Source organism: Sinocyclocheilus rhinocerous, unplaced genomic scaffold (assembly GCF_001515625.1).
Source record: "Sinocyclocheilus rhinocerous isolate Xijiao unplaced genomic scaffold, SAMN03320098_v1.1 scaffold358, whole genome shotgun sequence".
Classification (NCBI taxonomy): Eukaryota; Metazoa; Chordata; class Actinopteri; order Cypriniformes; family Cyprinidae; genus Sinocyclocheilus; species Sinocyclocheilus rhinocerous.
Window position 1 is genome coordinate 211,053 of NW_015650700.1, and position 10,683 is coordinate 221,735.

General features: G+C 36.4%; 1 protein-coding gene across 1 annotated transcript in view; it reads right to left on the minus strand.

Annotated features, from left to right (window-relative positions):
- The window catches only part of LOC107712334 (phospholipid phosphatase 4-like), a 98,115-nt gene that overhangs the window by 47,160 nt on the left and 40,272 nt on the right, over positions 1-10,683 (minus strand). The window contains exon 3 of the mRNA XM_016517558.1: positions 8,210-8,300. Within this exon, the coding sequence (XP_016373044.1) occupies positions 8,210-8,300 (91 nt within the window). The remainder of the gene's footprint in view (positions 1-8,209; positions 8,301-10,683) is intronic.

The window sequence follows — 10,683 nt, forward strand, 5'->3', positions numbered from 1 at the left end:
TAGTGATGGGCAAATGAAGCCTCATGGAACACAGAGGCCTTCCTCTGACTGTTTCAGGAAAAGATTCAAAGCTTCGCGAGTATCAAAAATAGCGCCATCTGGTGGTCAATAAAAAATATAGCAGCCAAAAGCCTGTGAAAATAGTGTGTGTGTGTGTTTGTTAAAATTCTCTCTCTGATAAAATAATTTACCCATTAAACTGTGGCATTAAATGCCAATATGAATATCAATATGATGTAATAGAAGAGTAATGTACACATATGAATTGCATATGCCAAATATATATTTTTTTCTGAAATAGTTTTTATTCTTCATATTACTTGTATGGCTGGGTATTTAAAAATGTAATTGAATAAGTCTGAATGAAAACTTACTCGTAAAGTAAGATCTGGGGTTTCACACTGTTCTTAAATGTATTTCTGTTTTATGTCATTCTTTTAACGCATATAAACCTCTTACACAGTAAAATTTGACCCCATTTTAAACTTTGTAACCCAGCCTGTTAGGCTGATCGTTACATTTGGTGGCCCGTACGGGGAACATTTAAGATTTTAAAGGGGTCATATGATACGATTTCAATTTTTCCTTTCTCTTTGGAGTGTTACAAGCTCTTGGTGCATAAAGAAGATCTGTAAAGTTGCAAAGACTAAAGTCTCAAATCCTAATGGGTTTTATTGGTTTTGTCTCGTCTAGTGATGTCCGGATCGCGAACGAATCGTTCTATTTAACCGGATCTTCTTAGTGAACCGGTCGAACCAGTTCACCAAATCGAACTGAATCGTTTGAAACGGTTCGCGTCTCCAGTACACACTAATCCACAAATTACTTAAGTTATTCGGTTTATAAACCTGCCTGACACTCCCTCTGACGCTAAATAAACCAATATCCCGAGTTATTCAGTTACTCCTTACAGTACATTGACTGAACTAATAAAAGAGAACCGATGATGGGATGTGCACGAGCAGAGAAGCTGGACTGAGTCTCGTCCTGCTGGGAGACGGCATTATATGGAAAATAATGTGTTTTTTGAACCTTAAATCGCATAAACACATTGCATTACACCAAAAACACAACATAATGTTCTTTTTTGCAACGTCATATGACCCCTTTAAAAGCTGTGTTGAGAAAGTGTTAAAAGATGATGACTCATTTTGAAAATGCTGCTCCTTTTAAGACACCTGCTAATTTTAATGATACACGGATTTTACACCAGTGTGATTGTGAACAGCTTCGCGCTGAAGTACTTTCTCTTAAAAACCTTATTTTAAAACTGGAGAAGGATTTTAAAGACTCTGTCGAAAGTCATTTTAACCATGAAGTATATTTTAGAGAGGCTGTAGATTTAAAATTCAGTAAGATGGAGGAATATGTGAAGGAGGCTGTGTCAGCATTAGAGAAAGAGGTAGTTGAATGCTTTCGGAGGCGAGACAAACAGTGGACAAACAACTAAAGGAAAAGCAACTGTCCCAAACTGTCTCAACTCCTGCAGAAACATCAAACACTGTCCCTTCCATTATCAGCTCCTCTTCACCTCCAACTGACAGTCCCACCATCTCAGCAACTTCATCAACTGACGACAGAGCAAAGGAAGGAACTACCTTCACCAAGACATCATCAGGGCCTGATGTCACCTACATCTTCTCCGTCCTTCCCTTCTCCAGTGAGGAAGCCATCAGTTCACAGCAAGATGACATCACACTTTCCATCTCCCCTTCCACCCACCAGACTGACAGGATCACTATGATCAACCACCAGGGCGTGCTGTACCGACGGATCCAGAGTGAGGACGACCGGCACAGACTGCAGCTCATCGTTCCAAAGGCCTTGATCCAACGTACGCTACAGAGCCTCCACAGAAGGACAATGGAGAGACATCATGGATGTCTGAAAACTCTCCTCCGCATCCTGGAGGTTGCCTGGTGGCCAACGGTCCGAAAAGATGTCCGGCATTATGTGGGAGACTGCAAAAGGTCTACCGTCATCAACAAGAGCAAATAACCATCTCTCCACCCTGCATCAACTCCAACCATCAAGCCAGGAAGGAGGAACATACAGCAGGAGCGGTGTGCCGGCAAAGCTGGGTATAGAAAGCACCAGGGAGGAACCGTACAACCTACCTGGGGTTACCCAGGCTGGTATCGACTTCCACCTCTCTGCAATGGTTCCCCAGTTCCTTCCAGCAAACTAGTGCCTGCATGGGAGTACCTAGTTTTAGCTAATTTATTTCAAAGACATTTTAAATCACACTTTAAAGAGGATACCCATTTTATGGACAATGGATGACAGTACTCTTAAGAGGCTAGTTTCTTCCCCGACATGCTGTAGGCAAAGGGGGGAGACTATGTGACACTGTCACATAAGAGACATGTTTTACCGCTCTATTTATTGCAATGATTTTATGTATAATAGAGTTTTAACTGGTTTACATGTTTTCTTAAGTCCATTTTATTCCTCTTAACATTTTAGTGTGTATATGTCTTTAAAAATTGTATGGTTGGCCTGGCATGTAACCAGTCACGTGACAGGATGCAGGAACTGTATAAAGAGAGCAGCATGCCAAACAAAGTGGCCACTAACAGCTACCAAACACACCTGGATTGTGGAGTTTCCTTTCTGTGGACTTACCTTTCCAGATTTACTTGCAAGCTTGTGGATTACCACTCATTTTGGATTGTATATACACTGGTGGACTCACTTTGGGACTTTTTCAGCACTCTAGGATTCTTGGACTGTTTTTAGGGTATGGTGCAGAGAACTGTATGCTTTTAACAGACTGAGTTTTCCTGGTTTTATTGTGTTGTTTTAAAGTCCCGTGAATTTGTAAATACACCGTTATTAAACGTATTTCTGTTTTATGTCATTCTTTTAACGCACATAAACCTCTCGCACAGTAAAATCTGACCCCATTTTAAACTTTGTAACCCAGCCTGTTAGGCTGATCGTTACATTTGGTGGCCCATACGGGGAACGTTTAAGATTTTAAAAGCTCTGTTGAGAAAGTGTTAAGCCTGTTAGGCTGATCGTTACAAAGGATGGAACGGAACTTTTGGAGTTGGTTGCGTGGAACATATGTTCATCCAGGGGGGCACACTGGCGGAACTGGATCTGAAGTGGAGGATTCGGGGAGCTGTTCTTCTAACAAAGAGGCTGAAGGTAAGCACAGGTTCAGGGTCATCAGAACTTTCATCAGAGATGTGGAGATGGGAGAGAACATCTGCTATCTCTGAATGTCTGCTCTTATGAAGTTACAACCCCAATTCCAGAGAAGTTGTGACGTTTTGTAAAATGCAATAAAATTAAGAATCTGTGATTTAATTCTTTAACTTTTTTATTTAATTGACAAATGTACAAATAAAAGATTTCCAAAGTTTTCACTGACCAACGTAAATGTATTTTGTAAATATGAACAAATTTTGATGGCTGCAACACACCAAAAAAGTTGGGACAGAGGCTAAATAAAAGTGAAAAAGTTAATAGTATATCCACTAGGGCTGCACGATAAATCGCAGGGCTGCTGCTGGCCAAATGGGTGCACTAAGCAGAATTCTATTGTTGTGCCCCCTCCCCCAAATATTTTGGAAATAATAATAAAAAAAAAAAACACCTACTATAAGGGTAAAAATAGAACTTTTAATAAAACATAAGTAAATAAATAAATAAATTGTAATTCAATTGTATTATTTACAAATTACAATTGTAGCTCTACAGCAAAAAATAAATAAATAAATAAATAAAATTACACGCATTTAAATAAAACATTTTAAAAGATTAAATATGATCAAAATAAACAATAATTAAATTTTTAAAAAAAATCAATGGCAGTGGCTATTTGCACTGTGTAAATAGCGATAGAGGCTATTTACACTAAGTGAAAATAGAAGCATTTTCTTAGTGATATGCTATTTACACCAAGTGCAAATAGCTATAGATTTCATTTACACTATAATTAAAATAGCAGGATTTTCTGCTATTTATACTACTTATTGCAAATAGTGGCAATTATCTGTACCTCAATATTGTAGTAAATTATAAAACAGTATGCAATAGTAATGTTTTGAGTTTAAATTATAATTATAATTTTAATTCAAATTAAATAATGGATGTCACCTTATTGGGACAATAAAGCCCTCCCTACACCTACCCTAACCCTACCTGATACTTTATTTTCAACTTTTTGATTATTTCCTTAATTTTTATTAAAAATAAATGCCTTTCCGATGCGATTATGAGATTTGAAAAGGGAGAAAAAAAGTTTGGCAAAAGGCGGATTTGAACTCTGGTCGATTGCGTCAAAACAACTAGGGCACACGCTTTACCATCTAAGCCACTGGAGCTGTTGGTTGCTAGTAGTGAAAATAGCTTCTGCCAACAAGGCGGGCATTTTGCACTTATTACTGTAAATAGACACTCCGAAAATCAACACTGATATACGTCATCTGCTGGAGCATTCCAAATTTCACATTACTAGGCAGACTACTGCTTTTCCTGGAGGCGAAGTCGTCAATGAGCTCATCATATGATAATTAAAATATTAATTAACGTTAATAAACGTTATAAATGTCAACAGCCAAAAAAAATTTCACAGGATTATGGACATACCTGAAAGTGATGCACGGGCTTCATCTTGGGCTTTTTTACTTTTTCTTTTCTCGGCGCCGGAATGCTGATGTTTTTTTTTCCGGGCACAGATGTCCATTATGATCATTTGCAGGGCGGCGCGGGCGCGGTAATGGCGCATCACGTGTAGCCTACTGCGTTCACCATAAAATTCATTTTTTTTATAATTATGTACAGTGGTGTGAAAAAGTGTTGGCTCCCTTCCTGATTTCTTATTTTTTTGCATGTTTGTCACACTTTAAGGATTGCGAACAGGTGTGGCAGTAATCAGGTATGGGTGTGGCTAGAGAAATTGAACTCAGGTGTGATAAACCACAGTTTTAACAGGGGGGCAAACACTTTTTCACACAGGGCCATGTAGTTTTGGATTTTGTTTTCCCTTAATAATAAAAACCTTCATTTAAAAACGGCATGTTGTGTTTACTTGTGTTATCTTTGACTAATATTTAAATTTGTTTGATGATCTGAAACATTAAAGTGTGACAAACATGCAAAAAAATAAGAAATCAGGAAGGGGACCAACACTTTTTCACACCACTGTATATACTGTATGTTCATGTTTATATTTGTATTTATCTATATGCATATGTTAATATTATTATTATTTTTATTTTTTTTTGAGCAACTGTGATGGTGGCCCCCCGGGAGTTGGTACCCTACGCAAATTGCGTACTCTGCGTATAGGGAGCGGCGGTACTGATAAATCGCATGCGATATTTAATGCGCATCTTGTCAGTAAAGCCGGTTCTGTAATCGGCTGTAAATCTCTATCACAATGCTTTCATATGGAGCAGCATTTACTACACAGAGCCGTTGTTCACTGACAAGCTGCGCAAAACCACATTCATATATGATCGTGGTTTTGCGCAGCTTGTCAGTGAACATATGACACAACACAATGTTCACTGCCCTGTAGCTGTCACAAAAGCTGTTTTCCACACGTCTCCCTCACGTATTCGGATTAGGTTGATAAGTGTCCGAAAAAACAGGGCCTCAACCCTCTGTCCTTCTTACAGGGCTGGATGGATGAGGAATGGAGCAGCACACACCTCAGGTGACTTGCACTACATTAGGTAACAACACTTTACTTGAAGGGGTGTGCATAAGACTGACATGACACCTTCATAATCACACATGACACATGTCATGAATATGAAGGAGGTTGTATGCATGGTTATGACAACTGTCATTAAGTGTCATTCGCTCAGTTATGTCATTTTTAATGCAAAGATGACATTGTTTGAGATGCGTTTGTTATGACAACTTGACATAAACCAATACATCATAACCTGTCAGTGTCTTTGTCATGACAACTTGACATTACCAAGACAACATAACCTGTCAAAAATCTGTCATAAACATGACACAGCAGATTAATTATCAAACTTAAGAAGATACTTAGCTTTATGGGTTAACATTACATTAAACTGTCATGTGGTTGGTTTTGACATTGGCTGTCATGAGGCCATTATAATTGTCATGAATATTTTTCTGACCACTTTTATTCAGTGGTACAAATTTAATTTGTCATTAAAATGTCGTTAAGTGTTAATACTCTCTCAAATAATTTTATAACAGTGTCATGAATATTTTTCTTGACCTCAACTACGTAGTGGTACAAATTGAATTTGTCATAGAGGAAATCGTACTCCAGAGTCATTGAAAACTCACCTCAAAATTGCAACACATTCTCACTCCCAACTCGTCACATATTGAAGCTTGGTCAGAACCACTTGACGTCGCTTTTTGACGCTCAAGGTAACTTACCCTTTAGCGTCATTTTTCGACATGCAGGATCCTCCATTGTTATCAGTTGTTTGTCTTAATTTAATGGTTTGCATGCATTTGTAATTTTATATAAATTTATACTTTCATTGGAGCACCTAACCCCACCCCTACCCTAAACCTACCCACTTCTGAACAATATAAAACGCATAACAGGCAAACATAAGTGCAGTCACAGGTATTTATTGCAAAAACTGACCATAAACAAGCAGTATAAAAGCATTACAAACAAGTCGTGTTGCATTCCAAGTCTTTCTGAAGCCATACGATGTCTTTATGCGAAGAAGAGAGTAAAACATTTTAATCGCTGAAAATGATTCCGCTCCGTTAACGCGCTCACATCTCATTCAAAAGCATCCCGTCCCATAGAATGATGCAATCGGTCACGAGACATACAAGAGCCAATAGCATTTCACAACCAAGGCTGACGTAAGGCTTCTTCTGGCGGCATAAGGCTTGTTTGAGATGAGCAAAATCTGCGGAACAAGGAATGAAATATTTGATTTGCTTTCTGACTAACCCCTTGTCCAAATACCCACACTTGCAGTCTTGGCCACTTGAGAGCGCGTGCGCACGACAGGAAGTAAGTGCGCAAGACTGTCCCAGGTCTTAAAAATGCCAAAGCGCAGTGCCCTTAATGCACACTTAATCCACACTATCTCGAATACTGCTCCGGAGCCGTATTCGAGGCTTTAAACCACCATTGTCGCTCTTCAAATGCAATAAAATATAGTTGTATCAATTTGAATTATTATTATTATTGGATGATTGATTTTATTTCTCTAACACTTGTTCATCTTTTTTACGACATTTGAAATTGTCTATTATCTGACCTTCTGTTAGAGGAAACTGAAAAAAAATATTAAATGAAAAATATTCATGACGTTGTTATAAAATACAGAGTATTAACACTTAATGACATTTTAATGACAAATTCAATTTGTACCACTGTAGTTGAGGTCAAGAAAAATATTCATGACACTGTTATAAAATTATTTGAGAGTATTAACACTTAATGACATTTTAATGACAAATTCAATTTGTACCACTGAATAAAAGTGGTCAGAAAAATATTCATGACACAATTATAATGGCCTCATGACAGCCAATATCAAAACCAACCACATGACAGTTTAATGTAATGTTAACCCATAAAGCTAAGTAACTTCTTAAGTTTGATAATTAATCTGCTGTGTCATGTTTATGACAGATTTATGACAGGTTATGTTGTCTTGGTAATGTCAAGTTGTCATGACAAAGACATTACAAATGACATAACTGAGCGAATGACACTTAATGACAGTTGTCATAAACATGCATAAAACCGCCTTCATATTCATGACATGTGTCATGTCATGATTATGAAGGTGTCATGTCAGTCTTATGCACACCCCTTCAAGTAAAGTGTTACTGATTAATGTTAATGCTGAAGTCCTCCAATTACAATTTCAATATAATCAATAATTGAGATGCAAGATGGCACCAGCTGCATTTGTAACAACACAAAATAAAGTGAGTCTGCAGTTATACAGAAGACATGAAATTAGCGCCTGTTTTAGTTACCTGGATGAGCGGTCTGATACGTGGATGGGCTGTTGTTAACAAAATGTAGGAATATCACTCTGTTGGATGCCACAATTGACCAATAATAGTCAAGCATTCCAGATTGCTGTGTAATAAAATTCAATAATCTTATACCACATTTACCTCTATAATTATGGTAAAAACATCCATTGTGTAAAGATTTTAATATAATTAGTTAATGACTTTGTTGACTATTTCTTTTGACCATGGTTTGGGCACTCACCTAAACAAGCCTCTTTAATTTCTGCCTTGTCTGTCCTCTGTATAATCTTCACCACAAATATCACAGCCAATGGGGTGAGGAATGAAATTGCCTGTAAAGAAAAAAGAACAGAATGTCTAATTTTCACGCATTCTATTTCACACAAACCCAACATGATTGTAATTTAAAAAAAGCTGTTTTTCTATCCGAAGGCTGTTGGGCCTGACAAAAGCAAAGGTGTCTTCTGCCACTTCATTATGTGAATGTCTTTATATCTTGAGGTATGTTAAGGCTCCTACACATATGTTATCAACCTCCACACTCTCTATGGACACAAGATACTGCTTTCTTAAAATAAAACAGAATGCACAAAAAGTGTTTTAATTTTCACTTGAAATTCCCATTTATTTCAGTTTTGTCAAAACGGAATTCCAGGGTTTGAACAAAAAGTGACCTTTCAGCTTTTTGGCCTTTGAGAGATGTATTTTCAAAAGATTCTAAAGCTTTACTGTGACATTCATGGGACCATCCACAGAAAGGAATCCCTACAACGAGGGATACCAGCTTAAGGTGGTTAAAATGATTACTGGAACATGGTACTAATGGCGCTTTTCCACTGCATGGTACGGCACGGTACGGCTTACTCTTTGACCAAAGTAACCTCTGTGGTCTGTCTGGTAAAAATTCCCTAAAAATAAACTACTGGCAATTGCATTAAGATTGAGGACAATGTCAAGGGGCCATATTTTATATAGAGGAAGCTCTGAGCAGAGACATCTTTATATGATCATTAAATGCTCATATACATTCTCCCACTAGCCTCCCAAAACTGCTCAAACTGATGGATGCTTTTGATAAAATTTCTGGACTTAAAGTAAATCTAAAAAAGAGTGAGATCATGCCTGTACATTTTACATCCCAATTATTGCTCTTTGCAATAAGTATTTAAAAAAATAAACATCTGTGAATATGGGTCAATATGGCTCGTTGATCTGAAGGGAGAATATGAATTTTTTGAGCATTTGTTCAAATGATTGTTCTTTTTCCTTTCATCCTATTTCTTAACTTTTAGATAAATCCATGTCAAACTTTATTTAAAACAAACAAAAAAACGGTATTCATATTTATTATTATTATTATTGGGCTTCTAACATAAGAGCCATACTTTACTGGAAGGGATCTACAGTAATGAACTAGTGTGTGAGATTACATCTTAAAATATAGTTTGACTAAATGTACTCCGGTGTTTTTTTTTTTGTTTGTTTGTTTGTTTGTTTTTTTTCCTTCCCTTTTTCACTTGAAGATGTTCCAATGCCTCTGCAGGATCCTACAGACTTGCACCAAGCCTTTACACATTGCATTGAAGATCTCATTCACCATTTAGAAAAATATTACATAAAAGATAATAGTCATGAAGGTTGTTGTGCAATGTTTAATAATAAAATAAAGATGATGGGTTTTACTTATCCTGTATTTATCTACTGTATGTGTATATGATACACATTACATATACAGGTACATCTCAAAAAATTAGAATATCATGAAAGAGGTCAATATTTTTTGTCACTCATTTCAGAAAGTGAAACCCATATATTATATAGATTCATTACACATAGAGTGAAATATTTCAAGCCTTTATTTCTTGAAATTTTGATGATTATGGCTTACAGATAATGAAAACCCAAAATTCAGTGTCTCAGAAAATGTGAATATTACATAAGACACAGTTGCATGACACCTCTGTATAATGTGTGATGGAAATGTATTAGTGTGACATTTTAATATTTGAATAGTTACTCTTGTGTTATTTATTGTATTTTATAACAAAGGATAATGAAATACTTGATAATGACTTTTAATATACCTTTAAATTATACCAACATAAGTGGTTAGTAAGACACAGATAATGTAGTGATGACCAAGAAGCAAAATAGGCGAGTTTGCTTATTTTTTTATAATAATAATAATAATAATCATAATGATAAAATGTAATACAATGCGAGTCCAAATTACCAAACACTGTTAGAAAAAGGAATTAAATCCATGCACACCCTCACTAGTGGTCATACTAAACACAACAAATTAGTGCAAAATAATGGAAAAGTGCATTTCTGAAGCTACTCATCAGTAGGAATATGAAAACAGTGTGGAAAATGGAAGATTACTTCATAATTAAAGATAGACAATCATGCAAAATTCATCTAAAATTTCCTTAAGAGAATACAACATTTTAGTGGTCAGATTTCTTTGTCTGTGCACCTATAAGCAATTATAACTATTCAAAATCTAAAACACACAGCAAAAAATGCTTTTCTAGCTTAGATTTTTTTGCCTTGTTTCCAGCCAAAACATCTAAAAATTCTTAAATCAAGAAGGATTTTCTAGACAAGTAAAAATTAAGTGAGTTTTTGCTTGAAACAAGCAAAATAATCTGCCAATGGGGTAAGAAAAATAATCTTGTTTTCAGTTTGAAACAGGGGCGTAGATTACGCGGT